Source organism: Elephas maximus, chromosome 24 (genome assembly GCF_024166365.1).
Source record: "Elephas maximus indicus isolate mEleMax1 chromosome 24, mEleMax1 primary haplotype, whole genome shotgun sequence".
Taxonomy (NCBI): Eukaryota; Metazoa; Chordata; class Mammalia; order Proboscidea; family Elephantidae; genus Elephas; species Elephas maximus.
In genome coordinates this window covers 20,689,076-20,714,722 of record NC_064842.1, presented here as the reverse complement: position 1 = coordinate 20,714,722, position 25,647 = coordinate 20,689,076, and the positions used below count along the sequence as shown (strand labels likewise).

Sequence of the window (25,647 nt, the reverse complement as noted above, 5' to 3'; positions counted from 1 at the left end):
GACTCAGAGCAACCCTAGAGGATAGAGTAGAACTACCCCATAGGGTTTCCAAGGAACACCTGGTGGATTCCAACTGCCGACTTTTTGGTTAGCAACCGTAGCTCTTAACCACTATGCCACCGGGGTTTCCGATATCGATATCTATACACACACATATATTGGAGCCCTGGTAGCGCAGTGGTTACAAGCTTGGCTGCTAACCAAAAGGTCAGCAGTTTGAATCCACCAGCTGCTCCCTGGAGACCGTGTGGGGCACTTCTACTCTGTCCTATACGGTCGTTATGAGTCGGAGTTGACTGGACAGCAACTTTTTTTTTTTTTAAACATATATGTAAATACATATATAATTACTAGCAAACTAAATTATGACTTCGCAGATATTACTGATTAAGACAAAGCCAAATAAAAGGGTAACTCAATTTAAAGTGAACTGAAAAATTATTACATTAAGCAGGAGACAGAATTGGCAAAAGTCATAAAGGTGGTACTGAATGAGTAAAGTCTGGGACACACGGGAAGTCTCTATTTCAGAATCCTTTCAGCTGATGTCAAAAGAATCTACTGGAAAGCAGAAAAAAGGGCTAATGAGATTACAATTCAGTCTGTAATTCTCAGTCTACAATCCCTCCCTATGTAACTGCTCCTACCCAGGAATACTTTTCTCTCAACTTGCTTGTCTTTTGACATATTTTCATTGAGAGCTCCATATCCTTAAAGGGGATGGAATACGTCACTGTGGGATTTCATTTTGAAGCTGTCAAATGATTTTAAAAAAATAACTAATTTCTTTAAGTATATTAAAAAGTTCTCACTACCTTCTAGATGTACTTACATTTTTCAGGTGGTGTTATTGTAATTGTCTGAGCTGTAAATTCTTCATCAAAATATCTGGTGTCTGTCTCAGATGTTACTTGAGGCTTAAAAGGAGGTACAAGCTATAGGAAGAAAGGAAAAAGGTACTGTTAACAGATTTCAATTCAGGAAAATCCATACCAAGGATAAAATTAGAGAGACAGTAATTAAATGAACATTGCAAGACTAGAAAGCTGGTAGATATAGTACTGGACTTCCCAGTCAGCAGTCCAAACACCACCGAGTACTCAGTTGCTCTGGATAAAATTTAAGAGATTATGTGAAAGAGAACAAGGGAGAACCGCAGAATACAGTGGAAGGAGAATGCTGAGAAATCTGTCCCGACTTTTTCCCATAACAAACACATAAACAAAACCATATGGATGTAGGCCTCTGCAATAAAATGTAGGCTATTCCTTGTGCCTAAGAGCACAACCTTGCTGGCTTTTCCCTTCCTGGTGCCTGCCCGAGCAGGTTATTACTAAAAAGCACAATTTAATAACACAGCTATTCCCTATACAGAGTGCCGTCTCATACTTCACAAAAACTGTAACCACTCTGCTTGGAGGGCAGAAGTTAATGTCTGCCCCTGCTCTGGGGATTCTCGGCAGTCCCTGACATGACTGACATGCAAACGCTCTGTCCACAGCTTTCATCGGATCCTGAACAGGAGCCGTGGCCCCTGAGGAGATTTAAAGTAAAGACTCTGGGGGTCGGGAGAGCTGAATTCACTGTCTAGGACCTGCAGCAGGCATGGGTGTGGGAGGGGATCCCCTGGGTCGCTGGAGGTGGAGGTCATGGAGGTCTGAGCTGTGCGAGCCTCCACCTCAGCAAGCTCCACTGGCCAGGAGGAAGCGGAAGGCAGGGAAGGGGCTCCCCTTTCCCGGGTGCAGGTCTTGAGGGGTACATGGATCCTGTAGGTTTCCTTTTAAGACAGGAAGCCCAGTCCCAGGGCCTGGAGTGAGCGTGTGCTCTGATAAGTAACGTTCAGGACAGAAGACACCATTTTTGGAATAAAATCCTCACGTGGATATGAAAACAGAAAACGGAATGACAGAAATTAGCATGTTTTATAAAAACTTTACAGAAACAAAAACACACAATTGGCTTTAGATCAATGCATTTTCCCACTCCTACTGTCACCAAATTTATGTTAATTAGGCAAAAATCTTCAAAGTACTCTCTACACAGACCATGTTTTCTTAAAATTGTGGGATGAGTGCAATTCGAAGCACGTTTTCAAAATAAAGGACCACATTTCACTTGCCAGCACTTGTTACAAAGCACTTCTTACCTCTTTGTTTTCTACCATTTTTTACCATTTTTTCTGTTCGCCCCTAATACACAGCCATTCTAAGTCTGCAGAATCAGCAAGTACTCTACTGGGGACCAAACCAAATTCAAATTCCATTTATCAGCTAGCAACAGGTACTAAAGAACCCTGGTGGTGCAGTGGTTAAGCTCTCAGCTGCTACCTGAGAGGTTGCGGTTCAAATTCGCCAGCGGCTCCATGGGAAAAAGATGTGGCAGTCTGCTTCCTAAAGGTTACAGCCTTGGAAAACCCATAGAACAGTTCTATTCTGTCATTTAGGGTCTCTATGAGTTGGAATCAACTCTGTGGCAGTGGGTTTTTTGTTTTAATTGGTACTAAAGAGTAATGAAGATCAAAGACCACAGCCTTCAGTATGGATTACACCTCAACATAAAGAAAACAAAAATCCTCACAACTGGACCAATGAGCAACATCACGATAAACAGAGAAAAGATAAAATTTGTCAAGGATTTCATTTTACTTGGATCCACTATCAACAGCCATGGAAGCAGCAGTCAAGAAATCAGATGACCCATTGCATTAGGTAAATCTGCTGCAAAGGACCTCTTTAAAGTGTTGAAAAGCAAAGGCATTACGTTAATGCACCTGACCAAAGCCATGGTATTTTCAATCACATCATACGCATGTGAAAGCTGGACAATGAATAAGGAAGACCGAAGAACTGACACCTTTGAATTGTGGTGTTAGTGAAGAATACTGAATATACCATGGACTGACAGAAGAACGAACAAATCTGTCTTGGAAGAAGTACAACCAGAATGCTCCTTAGAAGCAAGGATGGCGAGACCGGATCCTACATACTTTGGACATGTTGTCTGGAAGGATCAGTCCCTGAAGAAGGACATCAGGCTTGGGAAAGTACAGGGTCAGTGGAAAAGAGGAAGACCCTCAATGAGGTGGAATGCCACAGTGGCTGCAACAATGAGCTCAAGCATAAGAATGATTTTAAGTAAGGGTGGCGCAGGACCGGGCAGTGTCTCGTTCTGTTGTGCATAGGGTCGCTGTGAGTTGGAACCGACTCAGCGGCACCTAACAACAACAACAACGAAGAGTAATATGGCTCATCTCTCAGTACCCTTTACCTCCCTCACCTGGAAGAAGCTCCTCTACCAGTGTTTAAGAGAAACCTGCTATTATGCCAGAACATATTTCTCTCTAGCTGCTCTGTCAGGACAACTTGACATAAGCAAGCAGTTCACTTCACTGAAGGAAATCTTCCCTCTTCTGTTCACAATCAAGTGCATTCTCCTCACCAGCACTGTATGTGTGCACACAAAAACACTAAGGGCGATGTGTACTCTGGAGCGGTTTGGGTTTCCTTTTAGAATCCTGAGAGCTAACTGCCCCTCCCTGGCAGGGAATTGGGTGACTGAGATTCTGGCTGTTGAGTCCTCTTGACTCAACACTCTACAGATGTTCACAAAGCTGAACTGCATCCTTCCATTCAAAAATTTACAAGAAATTCATTAGTAAAAATGGGCGTCATGGGGCGTTTGGAATAGGTTCTGCTTACTGCCGCCCCACCCTTACTATGCACTTCTTTCTGATGTCGAAAGTTTAAATGTACCTTCAGTTTAGGGGAAAGCTGCTGTTCTTTTAGACAATGAGAGAGAGAATGGTCACCTGTAACTTTATTAAAAAACCGAAATTTAAGAGCTTTCAAAAGATTCCAGGGGAGCTTAGCGTAGTCTCTGTTCGAACGTAATGTTATCACATAGGACTTCCCTGACCACCTATGTCAGTTACCCTTCCCATCACTTTCTATCCTCACAGTACTTGTTCTCCAAAAGATTTTTCAACATCTTATACACACATACAGGCACACTCTCACATATGTAAGAGATACATGTATTTGATTATTGTCACTATCATTGTATCTTTCTCCCCAGTAAAATATAAATTCCATGATGGCAGGGACTTTCTTTGTTTAAACAGTTTTACTTAGGTAGAACTGACATACAATAAACTACATATATTATGAGCATATAATTTGATAGTTCTGACATACGTATATGCCCAGAAACTACCACCGCCATCAAGATGATGAACGTATCCATCACTCCCAACGTTCTCTTGTGCCCCATTTAATCCTCCCCCTACCATGTCCCCAGCAGGCAATTACTGACATACTTCCTGTCACAGTATATTAGTTTGTATTTTCTAGATTTTTATGTAAGTGAAATCCTGTTTACTTCTTGAAAGTTTTACACTGAGAACTATGATCCATCTTGAGGTTATTTTGTATATGGTACAAATTCTTTTTTTTTTTTTGGCTTAAGGATATTTAATTCTTTTAGCAATTTGTAGATTTGTTTACTTTTTTTTGCAGTTCTGCTAGCTTTTGCTTCATGTATTTTGAGGTTCTGTTATTACGTGCATAAATAATACTGTATGTCCTTTTGATGAACTGATACCTTTATCATTATGAAATGATCCATCTTATCTTGGATAATATTACTTGCTTTGAAATCTACTTCATCTGGTATTTATAGCTACTCCAATTTTCTTTTGATTAGTGCTAGCATGGTATATCTTTTCCATCCTTTTAATTTATTTGTCTTACATTGAAAGTAGGTTTCTTGAAAGCAGGATATAGGTGTTCTTGCTTTTTATTATCTGACAATTTTAAGTGGAGCATTTAGATCATTTACATTTAATGTGATTACTGACATATCTATACAGATACACAGCAGTTACCGTCAAGTCAACATGAACTCCTGGTGACCCCATGTGTGCATAGTAGAACTGCACTCTATAGGGTTTTCAAGGCTGTGATGTTTCAGATGCAGATTGCCAGCCCTTCTTCCAAGGTGCCTCTAGGTAGGTTTGAACGGCCAACCTTTCAGTTAGCGGTCAAGTGCTTAACTATCCGCGCCACTCGGAGACTCTAATTATTGATATAAAGAGTTTAAATCTATCATCTTGCTATTTGTTTTCCACTTTTCCCTTCTGGGACTTTGTTTCATTTAGTGATGTATCTCCAGTTCCTACTACAGTGCTTGCTACAAATTAGCACTCAACGATATTTATTGAATAAATGAGTAAATCTACCCTTTAGTGTATTCTTTTAGAAATGAGAAAGTTGAGGCTGATATTGGTAAAATGGCTTACCTAAGATGATATAAATAGCAGCTGGGGCAACAAAAACCCATGTATCCTGATTCCAAGCTTGTTCTATGACAGCACTTACAATATGAAGACCACGTATGAAAGCTGCTTTATGCCTTTGCTTCTCCAGACATAAAGTCAAACTTTTACGCTGAGGGACACTACTCCTCTACACATGCGCGTGCACGCGCACGCGCGGACACACACACACACACACAGAGGAGTAGGAAGAGACAACTCAGTGAAATAGAAACACCTGTGAAGACCCTAAATTATGTGCATGGGCAAATCTGTGGGGGAGGGCTAGCAAAATAATTGCCACAGTACCTGAACGAAGGCACTCCCATCAGAAACCACTGGAAATACTCAGATGTTGGATTTCATAACAGATTTTCAGGCCATAATACTGTAAAAAAGACTTGATAAAAATTTCAAATACTGAATTTTATAGCTTGGCTTTAAATCAGTATCTTCATCTCTTCTTTTTTTTCCTCTGGACACATTTCTCAAAACACTCCTGTATCAGTTGACACAACATAAACCCCCATTTCGACCTGAAAAGTATTGACGAAGTCACAAGCACTGTAAATCTCCACTCCTTTTATGTGTTAATTCAACGGATGGCCATAGTGCTTTTAACTGTAAAATTAACAGACTTTTCTGACAAATGCTTTCAGCTGGGAACAGATCTTTCTTTGAAAGCACATTTTTCTTTGTAAAATGTAGTTCCCAATCATCTTAACAGGAAAATAAAGGTGCTGGGTTTAAAACACGGCTTTCAGTTTACTGAAAAGACATCTTCTGGAGCTGGGTTTACTTGTGTAGCCTCAAGTCCATAGAGTGGTAGCAAAGTCGCAGCCCCCTAAATCTTTTCATACTGACTTAACATTTAAAATTTTAAACATTACCAAACTACTCTACCACTTGCTATCTTTCTCAGAGTAGATACTGTGTTTCTCTTTTCAGTGTTAGTAACAGAACAGAGAGAAAAATTTTCTTGAATGTGTTAAAGGAAGTCCCATTCGCTACTTCTGGGGTGGCTGGAAGGACAGCATGGGCACAGGAACACCAAAGTCTTTGAAGGTCAGCTTCCCCTGACCTTCCTCAGCAGGGACACAATACCACTAGGTCTCCATGCTCTTTTGTTTTCGGTTCCAGATGTGTTGGAAACAGAAAGCAGAGATTGAAAGCTGACAGAACAGAATTACGGTACCCTATACTGTCTTGCTGATCTCGACAGCACCGGGTTTGGGTATATTGCCTTCGGAGACCTGGTGAGGCAGTGGGTAAAGCACTTGGCTGCTAACCGAAAAGTTGGCGGCTCAAACCCCCCAGTCACTCTACAGGAGAAAGATGTGGCAGTCTGCTTCTGTAAAGATTACAGCCTTGGAAACTACGTGGGGCCGTTCTGCTCTGCCTTACAGGGTCACTATGGCTCAGAACTGACTCGATGGTAGTGGCGTTTGGGTATTTCTTTAAAAACTAGGTTATCGCCACCACCCTGTGTTGGCATACATGGATCAAAAATACTGGGAACACAGATAAGACAGTAAAATTGATGAACACTATAGAATGCTTAGATTTGCCACAGGCAATAACTGGTGATAGAATTTTCACCTCTGAATCATTAGAGAGCAGCTAAGCTTAGCGGGGATTCTGGTTTATTTCATTTCTATTTTCCCTGAAAATCTGGTTTTATGCTTTGCGTACATATACAAGTGCATGTATGAGCAAAGCAGGAGTATGGTAAGATGGTTTATTTCTACCAAAACTAATAGACCCGTGGCACATATTTATTTAATCACATTATCTGCTAAGCTTTACCATGCCAATTAACCCTTCTTGACACAAGACTGGAAACTAAAATAACTATATTTATGCAAAACCACACAATAGTAATTCATGTTCATAATGTTGACTTTGATCCTATAAAAAAAAATGCACCGAGGGTCAAAGTATATACCACACTAATACATAACTGTTGTATCATAAATTGGACCCATCAAAATAAATATTTTAGCTATAACAAATATTAAATACATCTGCTTTCCCTGATGGAATTTAGAAGAGCTTTTTAACATGTGATATGGGTACTTTTGGGCTGCTTTAAAAATAATCCCCAGGCATTTAAACTCATGTTTTCTTTTCCTTGATAAATTTTCCTGTTTAAAAAGAACTTCACAAGCACTCATCCCACTGGCCGTGGGTCTGTGGGCAGGTGATGTTATTCACAAACAAACATCAGTACATTACCTGACGGCCTCAGTTATGCTTGGAGAGAAGTCATTTATGAGAGTAAAAGGGTTCTCATTAACAAAACCCAGGGGCCTTTTTGAAAGGCAAAGGAAGGTAGTAAAAAGACTTTGCTTCTAAGGTACTATTTATGGGCAAGCTGTGTGTATCATAAATCTTAGGACTGCACTGAGAACCAAGTGGTGTGGGCTGTAAACCTCAGGACTGCATTGAGAACCTGCAAATGAACCACTGTGTATCCCTCCTCCAGCTGATTTCATAGGCACTGTCCAGCATTAGTGGTACGGCAGCCACTGGTCACTATTTCTGATTAGAAATATTCAGCGACATGAGCAAAAGTTGAACAAGTAAGTAAGTTGGGGAGAAATGAGGCATAAACAATTTTCAATGTATAAGCCGGTTATGTTACAAAATGTAAGTTGGAAAAAACTTGGGACCTATTTCAATACAAACACCAAAAAAAAAAAAAAAAGAAAAAGCTATATAATGTGGGTAGGTTCTCAAGCAGTCACGTTAACATGTATTAAACTCAAAATTCAGAAAAAAATGCAATATAAATAATAATAAAGATCCCAGTCAATACTTATACTATTAGTTCTATAGAGAAATTCATATTATATTTCAGGGAGGATGGCTAAGAACCAGTCTCCTTTTGCCCAAGTTCCAGCAATGACAGCCATCCTCTTATCATCACACCAGACCAACCCCTGGAGGATTCAGTGATAAGGAGCTCCTGAGTTGGGGAATAAGATTTTGGTGAGAAGGAGGAGTAGGGGCTCTAACAGCTGAAGAGGAAGAGATGCAAGTGCAGTATGAGGGAGAAAGGCAGTGAACAGCTTCTACCACAGGTCAGGAAACTACTGGGAAAAAAACCCTATATTTATTGGGAGCTACTATATCCAGGCACTGTGCTAATTAACTAATTTTAGAAATTAACTGGAATTTCATGAAGGATCCAGAAGAAAGGAGCTAAGATATGAAGGCTGTAGCTTTAGCAAGCAACAGCTATACAGGGTTCACTCCAAAAAAAAAAAAAGGTAGAAGAATGGAGCGGTTCTAAACACACATCCAACATAAACCAATTGTCCATCGAAAGCTGCCCATGTGGACGTACACTGGACAGTTACGTAGCACAATGGTAAAATGCAAACAAATGGCAAGTCTCACTGCCTGTTAACCTAATAAAGTCTTGGTTAACCAAGAATTTAAATTATTTTAAATACCTATTCCCTAAGTAGAACAAAGTAAGATTTTTACTATCTCTTCTTTTCCGTGGATTTTTATTGAATTATCAAATATATGCATTGAAAAGAGACTTATAGACTTAGTCTAATTCCTCTTTTTAAAATGAAAAAAATTAGAGATCTAAAATTTTCAGACTAGTCGAAGTCATCCTAAAGCATCACAGTATGAATATATGAATAAGCTCCAATTAATTTTTATCAAATTCTGAAGTACAGGCTTCATTACAGGTCCTTTAAAGACTGGACTCGGTGTCCTCTGAAATGCTCCTACGACACCTCAAACATAGCCCTACACACTGAAATACAAACGGCTTATTTATGTTTCTTCTACTAAGCACATGAGCAATTTGAGGGCAGGGACCCTATTTTGCTTATCTCGGTATCCCTGGCACCTAGCATAATGTTTGATATAAACTATGTAAGAAGTAAATGTTTGTTGAATAAAAATGGAAAACATTCATAGAAGGTTCTTTGGCCCTTTAGCTACTGATGTGTCTACTTACCACCAAAAGGCAATGAAAATCCCACATCCCCTAAAATGGTATGAGTTTGCTACTAAGAACTGGGACAAGCGAGAAAGGGAACAGCTTTGAATTGTTCGAATTGTGGTATGCACTTAACTAATGACATTCACTGATAATTCACAGGCTTAAATAAGCTCTTCTACTTACACAAGCTCTTTAGAAAGTTGCACAAACGTGATTTGTGATATATCTTTTTGCATGAATAGAAAACAAATTACTGTGTCATGAGAAGAAAAGGCTTATATTTGGCATGCAATAATATACAATTAAGAATAACTGCTTCTAGGAGTGGCCAAGTAGCTTCTATTGGACCAATCCTCATGCAGATAACTATAAACTAAATATGAAAAACTACTACCAGAAGGTACTGGGACACAACTAAAAACAGGTGACTATTGAAGGGTAGTTGGACACCGGGAAGAAGACAATGGCAAGGGGTGAATTTCCCATTTTTGTGGCTTTTAGCCTCAGGGTAGGCCCCAGCCTATGTCATGAAGGGCTAAAAATTGGATCGGAAACAATATAACTGCCATGAAGGACCAGAAAACAGAGTCTGGGAAAAGTGTAGAACTTTTAAAGTAAGGGTGGGGAAACCCCATAAAACAGAAATGCAAATTGCTTATTTATCTCTATTGCTTGTGAGTAACTTGAGAGCAAGGACTCTATTTTATCTTTGTATACGTGGCACCTAGCATAATATTTGATACAGATGATATAAGAAGTAAATGTTTGCTGAATAAAACTAAGAGGGGAACTCCAAATTCTGTGTATAATCTCTGCCCAAATCTCTGGCCAACCCTGAACCATTCATGTACAGGCTAGACTCTAAGCTTCCTAAAAGAAGGCTAAACAAACAAACAAAAAACAAGCTGACCTGAAATTTCAAACGCCACCCACTGGAGAAGAGACAGAGTTTGTAAGCTGCATTCGGCCATCATAACTTGCCTATTAAAATGAAGAGATCATTACATTTTGCTGCAACCCAAACGAATCCAGAGGCACTATAACATGTCATTCAAGATGCCCAGGATACATTCCAAAATGGCTCGACATAAAAAGAAACAGGAAAAGGAGACCAATACACCAGAAAAAGGCAATCACAGTAGGCACACACACTGGGATGACCAGCATGTTGGAATTAGCAGAAAAGGATTTCAAAGCAGCTTTTGTGCCTATGCTAAAGGATGTAGACTAAAACATGTTCATAAGGAAAGAAAAGATGGGAAATCTCAGCAAAGAAACTGAAATTACATTTAGAAAAACCCAATGGAAGATGTAAAACAAAAAAATCAGTATCTAAAAGAAATTCACTGAATGGACTTACAACAAATTGAAGGTTACATAACAGTCAGTAAACCTGATGACCTATCAATAGAAATTATCTAAAGAACATAGGGGAAAAAATGAACCCAGTTCCAGATAGCTGTGGGACAAAATAAAAAGATCTAATGTATGTGTAACTGAGTTTCAGAAAGAGAAGAAAGAGACAATAAAGGCATAAAAAAAAAGAAACAATGGCTAAAAATTCTCCATAGTTAGTGAAGGATATGTTAAAAGGTTTAAAAAGCTCAGAGAAACCCAAGCAGAATAAATACAAAAAAATTCTCACCTAGACACATTATACTCAAAAGGCTGAAAACCAAAATGTAGCAGTCCATGGTTCAATCAAAACTACTGTGTGTATGTATGTGTGTATACACTTATATAAGATTCATCTCAAAACAAGCCAAAGATGCCAAATCAAAGAAATCTTCCCTAAATACCTCTTGGTCTTCACTGCTTTTATATTATGATTTTCTTTTCCTTAAAAAAAAAAAAAAAAATCAAGCTTTAAGAGTCAGCATAAAATTAAGCTCTGAAGTCTACAACCTCCACTAGGCCCTCAAGCACTATCTGTTACCTCTTTTCATGCCCCTAGTGAGGTTTCTCTCCAGTTTCCTCTCCCTTTCATACAGGCAATACTCTACTCAAACTTCTGATTTTGACCGCCTTCTCACTCTAAGAAGGCAGAACTCCCGTAATAAAGAAAATAGGGTTCTGCAGGCAGGAACTACCCGAACTTCCTGCCCAAATGCCTCTAAACACATTTGCTTCTGTGGCCATTCCTATTTCTTTTCAATCCACATCACTACAAAGGTGCCCCATCTCTTTCATAAAGGCTAATCCTTTTAGCTATATTTCGGGGATCGTACTCCATCTTACTTTTGCCTATATATCTCCACTATCAAAGCCCTTATTGGATCTTTCCCACAAGTATATAAGCAAAACAAAACCGAATATAATCCATTCTAAAGGCTGTGTTCCTCTTCAGCTATTGCTCCCTCTTTTTTTAGTCTTCAATTTTCTTGACAGAGTAGCCTGTGCTTCACGTTTCCATTTCTTTCACCTTCCACGTGACTTAAAAAACTATTTAAAGCACAAAGAAAAGAACAGAAAATAATATAACAGAATCCAGACTTAACAGATGTTAACATTTTGCCATATGTGCTTTCAAACTTTTGTTTTTTGAAGATATAAAATATATAGATGTAACTAAATCTCTACCCCCTTCCTCTCGCTGCTGAACCATGTAACATAGCTAATGTTCAACTATTTTTAACCTACAAGAATGATAATTACTTATAATTCAAACAAACCCTGTCCTGGAGTTACTGTCACTTGTGTATTTTTTTTTTTAGTATTTTAATTGTGATAAAATATAACAAAAACAATCACCATATTGTGCAACCATTGCTACCATCCACTTCCAAATGTTTTTCGTTACCTTAAACAGAAACTCTGTACCATTAAAGCAGTAACTCCTGCCTTCTCCCTCACCCTAGCCCCTGGTAACCAGTAGTTAACTCTTGTATCTATGTATTCACGTATTCTAGGTATTTCATTTAAATGGGGTTCTACAATATTTGCCCTTTTGTTTGACTTGTTTCACTCAGCAGAACGTTTCAGAATTTCATCTTTTTATGGCTGATTAACAACGATTAACAACGACTGTATGGGTGGTGCAGGACCGGGCAGTGTTTCGTTCTGTTGTGCACAGGGTTGCTATGAGTCGGAACTGACCCGACGGCACCTAACACCACCACCAAAACATTTTGTTTACATATTCACCTGATGGTGAACACTTGGGTTGTTTCTACTTTTTAGTTACCGTGAATAATGCTTCTATGAACATTGGTGTACAGTTTCTGATTCCCTGCTTTCAATTCTTTTGGGTATATGCCTAGGAGGGGAATTGCTGGGTCATTTAACTTTTTGAGGAACTGCCAAACTGTTTTCCACAACGGCTGCACCAGTTTACATTCCCCACGTCCTCCCTAACACTTGCTATTTTCTGTTTCTCTGATGATAGCCATCCTAGTGGGTGTGAAGTGGTACCTCATTGGGACTTTGATTTGCATCTCCCTAATAACCAGTGATTAAGAGCTATGGGTGCTAATCAAAAGGTCGGCAGTTCAAATCTACCAGGCGCTCCTTGGAAGCCCTATGGGGCAGTTCTACTGTATCCTACAGGGTTGCTATGAGTTGGAATCAACTTGATGGCAACAGGTTTAATGACCAATGACATTGAGCACGTTTTCGTGTGCTAACAGCCGCTGGTATATCTTCTTTGCAGAAATCACTATTCAAGTCTTTTTGCCCATTTTTTGATTGGGTTGTCTTTTTCTTGTTAAGCTGCAGGAGTTCTTAATATATTCTGAATATTAAACACTTACCAGATATACAGTTCCTAAAAATGTTCTCCCATTCTGTCTCTTCACTTTTTTGATAAAATCTTTTGATGCATAAATGTTTTTAATTTTTATGAAGTCCAAGATTTCTATTTTGTCTTTTGTTGCTTGTGCTTTTGGTTTCATATCTAAGAATCCGCTGTCAAACACTAGGTCCATCCATTGCTTGAGAAGCTGTGAATTTCTGTTTATGCTGATGGGAAACGTGGCATCAGTTATGGGTAATGGCTGCACAAGATGATTAATATAATTGATACTGCTAAGTTGTATGCTCGAAAAAGGTTGAATTGGCAAATGTTGTGTTACATATATTTTTACAACGATGACAACAAAAGAGCAGCTGCTGATGCTAAAAAAAAAGTATAAACCAAATACATCATAGGAATTATTTTCTTGGTTCAGAGGTTTAAGGTCATGATTTTGTGGGACATTCCCATCAAATGGACTAATATAACCTTTAATGTTTCTGTGCTACCTCCTATTTTGTTATGTAGTTCCTTGAGTCTTTAAAGCTTGCATGTGGCCATCCAAATTACAATTGGTCTCTATTTGCCTGGAGCAGCAGAGGAAGAGAGGCAGAAATTGGAGAGGGAACTAGAATATGTGTCTAACTGCCTCGGTGAACAACTTCCTCCTTTGCCACGAGACCAGAAGAACTAGATGGTACCCAGCTACCATTACTGAATGTTTTGGTCAAAGATTCTATAGAAAAATCCTGATCAAAAGAGTAAAGTGTGGAACAAATTTTAAATTTCTCATGGAATCCAGGCTTTTTGGGGACACTGAGATTGAATGACCCCCCGCCAAAAAAACTGATGCCCTGAAAAAATCTTTAAATCTTAAACTGAAACTATCCCTTGAACTCATCTTGCAACCAAACAACAGTTTAGCTTAATTAGCAAAGAATGTTTGCCTTTAGCACCGTGCTTTTAAACAATTATCTATATCTGATCAAATTGACAGCAGCAACTCCAAAGATGACATGAGAAGCTTAGAAGGCAGTAAGTTTATACTAACGGGGGCGGAATAATTTGAAAAAGGATAGTGAGAATGGTTGTACATCTTGTAGAATGTAACTGATGTCACTGAATTGTACATGTAGAAATTGTTGAATTGGTATGTTTTGCTATGCATATTTTCACCAAAAAAAAAAAAACAAACCTAGGTTGAGAGACTTTATCCCTGTTTTCTTCTAAGAGTTTTATGGTTTTAGTTCTTACATTTATGCCATTGGCCCATTGTGAGTTAACTCTCATAGATGGTATGAGGTATGGGTATAACTTCATTCTTCTGCATGTGGAGATCCAGCTAACCGTACATCATTTATTGAAGAAACTATACTTTCCCCATTGAATGGTCTTGGCATCTTTGTTTTTCAACAACTGACCATACGTATGGGTTTACTTCTGAACTCTCAATTGCATTCCATTTGTCTATGTGTCTATCTTTATACCAATACCACACTTTTTGATTACTGTAGCTTTATAGTTTGTTTTGAAATTGGGAAATGTAAGTCCTTCTACTTTGTTCTTTTTTTTCAAGACTGTTTTGGCATTTTGGAACTCTTTGCAATTCCATATGAACTTGATGATGTACTTTTCAATCTCTGCAAAAAAGGCTGTTGGAATTTTGATAGGGATTGTATTGAATCTGTAGATCACTTTGGGTAATACTGACATCTTAATAATATTGAGTCTTCCAATCCATAAACATGTCTTCCCATTTATTTAGGTCTTTAATTTCTTCAACAAAGTTTTTTCTAGTTTTCAGTGTACAAGTCTGTTACCTTCCTAGTTAAATTTATTCCTGGGCTTTTTATTGTTTTAGACTACACTGTAAATGAAATTATTTTCTTTTCTGATTGTTTACTGCTGGTGTATAGAAACACAACTGATTTTTTGCGTGTTAATCTTGTATCCTGAAACTTTGCTGAATTTATTTATTAGCTCTAACAGCTTTTGTTTGGATTCTTTGGGATTTTCTATATATAGGGTAATGTCATCTAAAAGAGATTCGCTTCTTCCTTTCCAATTTGGATACCTTTTCTTGCCTAATTGCTCTGGTTAGAACTTCTAGTACAAGCAAGTTTTTATACTTTTTCCACATATACAAGTGGTCATAAATACAAAGTTTTCTTTAGTTCATTTTCACTTATTTAAATAATGGCATCAGTTTCTAAACATCTCTTATAATTGGCTTTTTTTGCTAACATATTTTGTGATTTATCAATCTTGATACTTGTAAATCTAAGTTATTTTTTCCTTAACAGTGCTTCACTATAAGTCAAAATTTAATTATGTATTCCCCCATCAAAGGCAGTTTTCCCCCCTTTTAAAAATCATACACTCATTTCTTTTTCTTATTGTACTCTGCTGTCTAGAACCTATGGTAAAATGCTACCTAGAATCTTTTCTTGACAGCCTTGTTCCCAATGTTAAATATTTACAATATTTACCAGTAAGTATAATGTTTGTTGAAAGTTTTTGATAAAAGCCTATTCATGAGTTAAAGAAGGTTCCTTTTCATTCTCATTTGGTAAAAGGGTTTTTTAATATATTTTGATCATGAATTATTTCTAATTTCATATTCATGAAGTGTTCCTATAACGGTTGAGACTATCTTGTGAATTGTCTTCTTTAATCTCTAAATGTGATAAATTATATTAATAAAATTTTCTAATGTAATCACCATATTCTTAGAATAAATACTACTTGGATATGAAATCTTAAATATTTTTACACATTGTTGGAAATTTTTAAATATTTTATTTAGAATATATGAGTCTGTTCATAAATGGCTATAATTTTTCTTTCTGGTATTCCTCCTGTCAGGGTTTTTGATAAAAAGGTAATAAATTAGAGAAGCATTCAACTTTTTTTTTTTTTTTTTCTGAAACAAGTTGTGTAAAATGTTTATGATAGAGATTATCTTTCCTTTGAAGTTTTGATGGAAGTTACATACAAAAATCTGGGCTTGATTTACTGTTTCTGTATTGAGGAGGAAACACTGGAGTTGGATGGTAACAGATTTAAACTCATTTAATGATCATTTTTCTTGAGTCAGTTTATAATTTACATATTTAAAAAAATTATCCATTAGTTCTCTTTTTTCAGAGAAAAATTCTTCATGGTAGTTGCATCATATTTTAATGTTTATACTTGTAGTTGTGTCCCATTTTCATTCCTAATATTTTTTGTACTTTCTCTGTTTTCTTGATTATTTTTGCTAGAGATTTGTCTATTTCAGCAATCTTTTACATAAACATATCCTAGTTTTGTTGATCCTGTCAACTGTTCATTCATTTCTACTTTTACCTTCATTATGAGCTTCTACTTATTTTCTTTGGGTTTATTCTGTTTTGGGCATTTGTTTGTCTTCTAACTCTTTTGATTTGGAAGTTTAGCTAATTAGTTTTCAACCTTGCTTTTTTGTTTTGCCCCCCACCCTCCCGCAAGTGTTGTTACCTCCCACTGAGTCAGCCTCTGACTCACGGTGACCACATGCACAATGTAATGAAACACTGCCTGGCCCTGTGCCACCCTCACGATCAGTTGTATATTGGACTGTTGTGATCCAAAGGGTTTTCACTGGGAAGTAGATCGTGAGGCCTGTCTTCCTAGTCCCTCTTAGCTTGGAAGCTCTCCTGAAACTTGCTCAGCATCACAGTAACACACAAGCCCCCCTGACAGACGAGTGGTACCTGAACATGAAGTGCACTGGCTGGGAATTTAATCTGGGTCTCCCACATAGAAGGCAGAATTCCACCACTGAACCACAAAAGCCCGTCTTTGGCAGTATCACACAAATTTTCATTGTCATTGAGCTCTAAATATTTTCTTATTTCCATTGTAACTACTATTTTTTTTAATTGTAAAAATATAGATTTGTCAATTCAACATTTTTCATGTGTACAATTCAGTGAGACCAATTACATTAACCATGTGCAACCATCATGAATACTCATTGCCAGATTTTCCATCACCATAATCTGTAGTTCAATTTAGGGGTCAGCACATTTTTTCTTTGAAGTGCCAGATAGTAATATTTTATGCTTTGCTGGCCACATATGATCTTGCATTTAAAAAAGTGTTTTTGGTAAGTTTCATCCCAGCATCCCTTGGTTTGTAAAGGGAAAATTTCAGTTCGTTTTAGAAGTGGTTGCTGGATTTTATTAATGTTTTTATACAGATCTCTCACCATTTCCCTTCAATCAGTCCCCTCTAGATACAATGGCCTTTTCTGTTCCTCTAATTTGCTTGTTCTTGTCTGAGGGCCTTTAAACTTGCTGTTTTCTTTTTCTGGATGGTTTCTTCTCATTTTTCTGGCCTCCTCCCACCAGGCTCTATCCCATTACCTTGTTTAGATTTTCTTTATAGCTCTTACCACAATCAAAAATGATCAGCTTTGTTTATTTGTTTAGAATGTATCTCTTTTCTCTTGAATATATCATCAAGCACAAGGACTGGAGCTTTTCTTGTTCATGGTATTACTCAGTACTCCAAAAAAAAAAAAAAAATGACTGGCACATAATTGCATTGATAAATATTGCCAATGAAATAGATTACTGACAATAAATCTACCTGGTCAAAGTATATTTATCTTTTTCTATAGAACCAGATTTCAAATACTAATATTTATTTAGGATTCTAAAATCTACATTCATTAACCAATTCTTTTGTATTACTATGACAACTTTGTCAGGATTTAGAAATCAGGGTTATGCCAGATTGGTAAAATGAATTTGGAATTCAGCTTCTACTTAGATTACAGAAGGCTGCAAGAATTGTCATTCCCTTCCTAACAAAGTGAAAAGACTGGGAATCTACAAAATCATGACTTTTCTTGAGTCCATCAAAGAACTAAGGTGCCAGGGCAACAAACTAGACTTGAATCCCAAAGAGTAAAAATCCTCTTGGACAAGAGATTTAACACATGAACTGTTTCATCTTTGCAAGCATTAAAGGAAGAGGTGGCCATCAAACAAGTGGCCAAGAACAAAGCAGCTAAGTTCAATGAATTCTGCAAGGTCAAGTGTGGGCTAGTCTGACAGTTTAGAATAAATGAAAGAACCAGATATGGCGGAAGTACACACTCAAATCAAAAGCTCTCTTTTGCAGGCTTCTATGTGGGCTTTATGAAAAAGATTGTGGACAGGGCAAGAGAGTGGAGAGAGAACTCCTCAGTGGCAAATGGACAAAAAAATTCACCCACTTTTACCAGACGACTTTCACCATTTCACCTTCTTTCATATGAATTAACAGACAAGCTATGCGAGAGTGGCAGAAAATCCTCCTGCCCCCAGGGCTCAGATTCAGGTCCACTGCATCTGGGGAGGGAAGAAGATAATCGGTTTCTGAGGAGGTAGCAGGAACACTTTTGGGCCCAGGATTCTACTCTGATAAAAGCAGGGATCTGAAACTGCTAGAGAAGCAGGGAACTCAGCTATCCAAGACCCACCAAGAGTCAAGAAACAATTCGGCTTCCATAGGGGATGGTCAGAAACTCTGGTGCACGGGGCCTGCCTAGGACAGAGACTGGATGAGGAGCACTAAGGACCCTCCTATCCCCACCACCAGTCTAGCACCCAGTAACAAGGAATAGCAGTCGACTGCAGAGGGCAGGGCAAGAGTATAGAGAGAGAATCCCTGTATGGTGCAGGTGCCATACTAGGTACATAGTAGTATCAGCATATTGCTAGAGGAATATAAAGTCTGTGGTGCACTGAAGGTGAATACAGCAACCACAAACTCAAACCTAGTTCAATACTAACTAGACCAGGGATTGGCATGTAATGGCCCATGAGCTAAGAATGGTTGCTGTATTTTTAAAGGGGTATAAAATATATATATATATGTTGTTTTTTTTTTATAAAAGAAACAAAAAACAAGTACTATGTGACAGCAAACCTAAAATATTTACTATCTGACCCTTCAGAGAAAAAGTTTGAGAACCCATGGACCAAACTGATTCAATCCCCCATACTAGTGTTCTCACTGAAGAAGAGAGATGCTAATATCTACACATAAGAACAATTTGTATCAGTTACCACTCTTCTAATCCTAATAACTGACAATCAATTGAAATAAGAGATACCAAAAAAAAAAAAAGGAAGAAAAACAAACTATGGTCAAGAAACAAAACAATGAACAGCATCAGATCCACAGATGATCCAGACGTTGGAACAACAGGTGACTTTAAAATGACTATGATCAACATGTTTGAAGTGCCAATGGAAAAAGTTAACAACATGCATAAATGGATAGAGAATTTAAGCAGAAAGATGGAAACTAGAGAGTCAATGGAAATGCAAGAAATAAAAAACATGAAATCAACGATGAAGAATTCCTCTAGGACTGGCCACAGCTGTAAAAGAATCAGAGTACCTGAAGTTAGGCTAATAGAAATCATCCAAACTGAAACACCATAAAACAAAACAAACACAGGAGGAGAAAAAAGAGTAAAACAAAATAAACAACAAAAGCTACTACCGTCACAAACAAAAACAGAACAAAGCATTGAAGAGCTTGGGGACAACATGAAAAGGTCTAACACACATGTAATTGGAGATTTCACAAGGAACAGAAAGTGTAAATGGTGTGGAATAAATCTATGAAGAACTAATGGCTAAAATTTTCCAAAATTAATAAAACACAGAAAATCCCACTTCAAAAGCTCAAAAAAACACAAGATAACAACAACAACAAAAAGCAAGAAATAAACTAAAAACAAAAACACCCAACGTACCATGATCAAAATTGTTGAAATTAAAGATGAGAGAAAATCTTAAAACCAGCCAGGAAGGTAAATGCAGAGACATTTTAAAAATATTGAAAAAACAAACAACATTGCAACCCCAGAATTGTTTATCTGAAAAACGTATCTTTCAAAATCAAGACCAAATTCTTTTTCAGACAAACAAAAGAGAGAAATCATCACTGCAGTCCTGACATACAAGAAATATTAAAGAATATTCTTCTGGCAGAAGGAATATAATACCAGATGGAAATTTAAAACGATGCAAAAGAAATAAGAGAACCAAAAATGGCATGTATGAGTGTAAACATGAAAATATTTTTATTTTTTAAATCCCCTTAAAACAATTGCAACAAAAATTAATCTTGGGATTTACAACATTTACAATATATGTAAAGTAAAATATATGACAATAATAGCAAAAAGAATGGAGGTGGGTGAAAACAGAACCATACTGTACTACTCTGAAGCACATAGCAGTATCCAGAATGCTATATTTTTAGTTGAAGATGGAAAAAGAAAGAATAGATGGAACAAAAAGAAAAAAGTAGGATGGGAGAATTAAATCAAACCAACAAATCCAATAATTATATTAAATATAAATGTTCTATACACCGTAATTAAAAACACCAAGATTGTGAGATGGGACTAAAAAGCAAGACCCAACTATACGCTGTCTAAATGGAAACCACCTTAAATATAAAGACATAGTTAGGATAAACATAAAATACACACACACACACACACACACAAAGTAAACATTAATCAAAAGAAAGCTAGAATGGCTATGTTGATATCAGAACTCTGTTGATACCAGCAAAAGTAGACTACAGAACAAAGACTATCACCAGGGATATAGAGGGTCATTACAGAATGATAAAGAGGTAAATTCATCAAAAGATATAATAATTCAACATTTGGGTGCACCTAAAAACAGAGCTTTAACATTAAAAAAAATAAAAAAGCAAAACTGATAGAATTAAAAATAAAACAAGTCAAAGCCTTGATTAGAGTAAGAGATATCACTTTTCCTCTCTTAATAATTGATAAAATAAGTGGTCAAAATATCTGTAGAGATAAACGCATGAACAATACTCTCAGCTAAATTGACCTAATTGACATTTACAGAACACTTCACACAACAAGAACAGAATACACATTCTCTGGAAATATACATGGAGCTTTCATCAACATAACCCATGTTCTGGGTCATAACAAATCTCAATAAATTGAAAATAATTAAAATTATACAAAATATGTTTTCTAACAACAATAGAATTAAACTAGGGCCCCAAAACAAAAAGATAGCTGAACCATCTGGAAATATTTGTAAATCAAACAACACATTTCTAAATAACCCACAGGGTCAAAGAAGAAATGACATTAAATCAAAACACAATGTAACAAAATACACGAGATGCAGCTAGAGCAATACTTCCAGGGAAATACATAGTACTAGGTCTCTGGTGGTGAAAATGGTTAAGCATTCGACTACTTGCTGAAAGGACAGCAGTTCAAAGTCACCCAGCAGTGCCTTGGAAGAAAGTCCTGGCACTCTGTTTCCCAAAGGTCACAGCCTTGAAAACTCTATGGAACAGTTCCACTCTGAACACATCGGTCGCCATGAGTTGAAATCGACTCAACGGCAAATAATGATAAAAACAACATGTTTATACTATGAGAAGAAAGGAGGTAAGCTTCTAATTTTAGATATTGGAAACTGAAGACTGAATTAAACAAGGGCGAGCTGAAAACAGTAAAAAAAGTTTTTTAAATACATAAAACAGAAAACCAATAAAAATAAAGGCTAGTTCTTTGAAAATAATCAATAAAATCAATAAACCTGTAGCCAGAGTGATCAGAAAAAAAGGAACAAAGTGTTAATTTCAGGATTGAAAGTGGGGTCAACACTAGAGATCCTATAGGCACTAAAAGTGTAATAGGAATATTATGACTAACTTCAAGTCAATCAATTCAACAACTTAGATGAAATTTTAAAAATTCCTTAAAAGACACAAGCAACCAAATCTCATTCAAAAGAAACAGTTAACTAGTTAATTAGAATCACCCTTTATCTATTATTAAAGAAATGAGCTCCCTGGGTGGTACAAACAGTTTGCACCCAACTAACCTAAAAGATGGCAGTTCGAACCCACCCAGCAGTGCTATGGAAGAAAGGCCTGGAGATCTGCTTCTGTAAAGATTACAGAGAAGAAAACCCTATGGAGCAGTTCCACTCTGTGTCACACGGGGTCACCATGAGTTGGAATCAACTCGGCAGCAACAGGCTTGGTTTTTGTTTAAGAAATTAAGTTTCTTAAAATCTAGGCCTAGCTGGCTTCCTAGGCAATTTCTACCAAATGATATCAATTCCACTTAAACAAGAAATAGTATCAATTCCACACAAACTCTTCCATAAGATAAAAAAGACAGAAATACCACACAATTCATTTTAGAAGTCCAGCATTATCCTGGTTCCAAAATCAGAGAGAGAGTATCTGAAAATAAAAGTATACTCCAATATCTTTCACGGACAAAAATGTAGAAACTCTTAACAAATTATCAGCAAATCAAATCTAGCACAATATATAAAAAAGATAATACACCATGGCCATGTGAGGTTCATCCTAGGTACAGAGGTTGGTTAATATCTGAAAACCAATCAATGTGACTCATCATATTAACAGACTAAAAAACCACATGGTCACCAATGAATGCAGAAAAAGTACTTGACAAAATCTAGCATTCATTTATAATAAAAACACTTAGAAAACTAGTAATAGTAGGAAATTTTCTCAACCTGGTAGATGGCATTTACAAAAACGAACAGCTAGCATCATACTCAATGGGGAAAATATTTATTTTCCTAAGATTAAGAACAAGGCAAAAATATTAGCTTTCTGACCATGGATATTTTCCAATATTCAATCCTGACCCTCTGTGTTCTAGTTCCCTCTTCCTTCTCCCTCCTGTCTCTCTCCTCTCACCATCCTTTTTTTCATCTCTCTCCTCCTTATAGAGGTAGTCCATTCTCACAAATCTAATTATACTCTAAACTTCCAGATTTCAAATGTTACTGCTGTATTTTTAGCTCTTAGACAATCCCACTTGGAATTCAATATTACCAAAACCAGCTAGAATTCTCCCCCTTAAGCTTGCTCCCATTCTCCCAGGATTGTCAGACTAGACTGCCAATTCCTATTTCTGTATAATGCTGTTGGGATTCACACTTCCTTTTCCTTCCTCACTGCCATTAATCTGCCTCAGTCAGGCCTGTCACTTCACACTTATAGCACTGCAGTCGTCTCTAAATGAGATTCTCCTTTTTTTTCCCCAAGCCCTTCTCCCTAAAAGTCTATACCAACAAAACTCAAAAAGGTCTAATTACCTCATGTCATTTCCCTACATTAGAATCTATAATTCTGGTAAGCAACTGGGTCATGCAAAGCTAAACTTTTCAAAAATTACACAGTATTAACAGGCCCACTTCTCCACTTTCTTGCATCCAATTTCTATCTACCGTGAATTGCTGGTTCCTCCAATCGGCGTATCTTCATGTACTTCACTCGTTGCTACTTTTGTTTTTCTCACATTGTTCTCCTTTTGAAATGTCATATTTCCATTACTTTAGATCCTGTGTTTTCTTCAAATGCAATGTCTTTCCCTATGAATCTTTTCACACTCATAGAGGCCACACCACAGCACATTTCTCTGATATACACACAGGGTCACCATGAGTCCGAATCAATGGCGTTGTAGCTGGATGCTTTGAAGTGGAGTTACATGTAGCCTTAGGATAAAACCAAATCAACTGCCATTGAATCAATCCCCATTCACAGTGACCCCCATTTGTGTCACGGTGGAACTGTGCTCCACAGGGTTTTCAATGGTTGACTTTTTCAGAAGTAGATCGCCAGGTCCTTCTTCTGAGGCATCTCTGGATTGACTTAAACTGCCAAACTTCTGGTTAGCAGCTGCGTGCTTAACCATTTACACCACCCAGGGACTTCAGTCTTAGGATTAAGGCTACTTTAAATGTACCCTAACGAAAAACCCAGACCAGTTGCCATTGAGTGGATTGCGACTCATGGCAATTCCACGTGTTTCACAGTAGAGCTGCGCTCCATAGAGTTTTAAATGGCTGTCATCTTTTGGAAGTAATCACCAGGTTTTTCTTCAAAGGTGTTTCTGGGTGGAGCTCAACTTCCAACCTTTTGATTAGTAGCAAAACATTTAACTGTTTGTACCATCCAGGGACTCCAAATGTACCCTAAAGGAGCTTAAAAACAAACCTTGAAAAATTCAAACAAATCTGCAAGTGACTCTGTAGCAAAAAAGAAAAAAAAAAAGCCACTCTTTAAAAGAATACATATATACCTATATATATAGCTGGAGTCTCAAAAGAAAAGGAATGTGATGAAAGCTACTAAATCCAGAGACTCAAGAAGCTCATTTTTCTTTTGCCTGGAGAATTTCCTTTAACATTTCTTTCTGTTACATCCTACTGGCAATGAATTCTCCTAGCTTCTTTGGTGTAGTCTTCATTTTTGAAAGGTATTTTTTCTAGGTACAGAACTCTAGATTGATGATATTTTTTTCTTTTTGTACTTTAAAAGATGTCTTTCCATTGTCTTCCATTGAGAACTCTGTTGTCATTCTTACTTTTGTTCTCCATAGGTAATATGTGCCTTTTTCTGTTTTAGATTTTCTATTTCAGATTTTCTATCACTGGTTTTGAATAATCTGATTTCGATGCTCTTTGTTGTTTTTCTCTGAAACATTATTGAGAGAAATTAAAGAAGATCTAAATTAAGGGGCAGATAAACTGTTCACGAGTCAGAAGAGTCAATATGTTAAGATGCCAATCTCCCCCAATTCATCCATATATTCAACATAATCTCACATAAAATTCCAGCAGGCATTTTTGTAGAAGTTGACAAATTGCATGTAAAATGTATATGGAATTCTACACAGAAATAAATTCATCTAGATAAATTCATATTCTACAGCATCCCACCACAGAACCTTAAAGCTTGAAGGGACTTCAGGGATCCTAATTTTACGGCAGTAAATGACGTGTCCGTTTCCACACAGGAAAAAAAAAAAAGCAAATCCCAGACCAGGACCCCATCCTACATGTCATAGTATGTTCTTTGGAGCAGCACATCCTATTACTCGTAACTAAGATTAGTTCATTTGTCACTTTGCCAAGGGTGGGATTTAGGCTCCCCCAAAGATACCAGCATTTCTAGACAGGCCTTTATTCTAGATTTGCCACAACACACAGAAACATGGCCAACAAGTATGTCATAATGAACCTACAAAAAATAACCTTCTAAAGCTTTTTAGTAAGAGCTCTAATATAAATATCTGATCTTAGAGATAAATTAACCTTTTATGAGTACGTTACATATTAAAAGACATAAGGAATTCATAAAAATGTGTGATTTTGTAAATTATTTCATGTTTACTGTCCAAAGCACTAGAATTTTACCTGATTTCATTCAAAGAGCTACTGATATCAGGCTGGTTGCAATAATTTCTTGTTGCTTTGTGATGTAATACAAACCCAAATAGACCTACTCACACTCTCACAGCCTTCATCCTCTACTGTGAGCCTGTCCAGCCTGGCAGAGCTTTTTAACTGATGTGCAAGCTAGGTTCTCAGGGCATTCTCCAGGCAACGCCAAGCTACCATTTAGCACGACTAGCTGAAATAATGAGGAAACCATGGCAGCAAGTTTTAGTTTCATCCCAGCCCTGAGGAAGGCTCATGTTTTCCCTGTCTTTACGTTAGCAATGCCACATTGGTATCCTAACCGTTTTGACTCTTAAAGAAACATTTCCTTGTT

At 37.3% G+C, this 25,647-nt stretch overlaps 1 protein-coding gene across 6 annotated transcripts in view; it reads right to left on the bottom strand.

The window, feature by feature from the left end:
- AKT3 (AKT serine/threonine kinase 3) overlaps window positions 1-25,647 on the bottom strand; it is a 325,618-nt gene that overhangs the window by 12,000 nt on the left and 287,971 nt on the right. For all 6 annotated transcript variants that reach the window (XM_049868135.1, XM_049868133.1, XM_049868137.1 and 3 more), the window contains one exon: window positions 833-935. In XM_049868135.1, coding sequence (XP_049724092.1) covers window positions 833-935 — 103 coding nt within the window. The remainder of the gene's footprint in view (window positions 1-832; window positions 936-25,647) is intronic.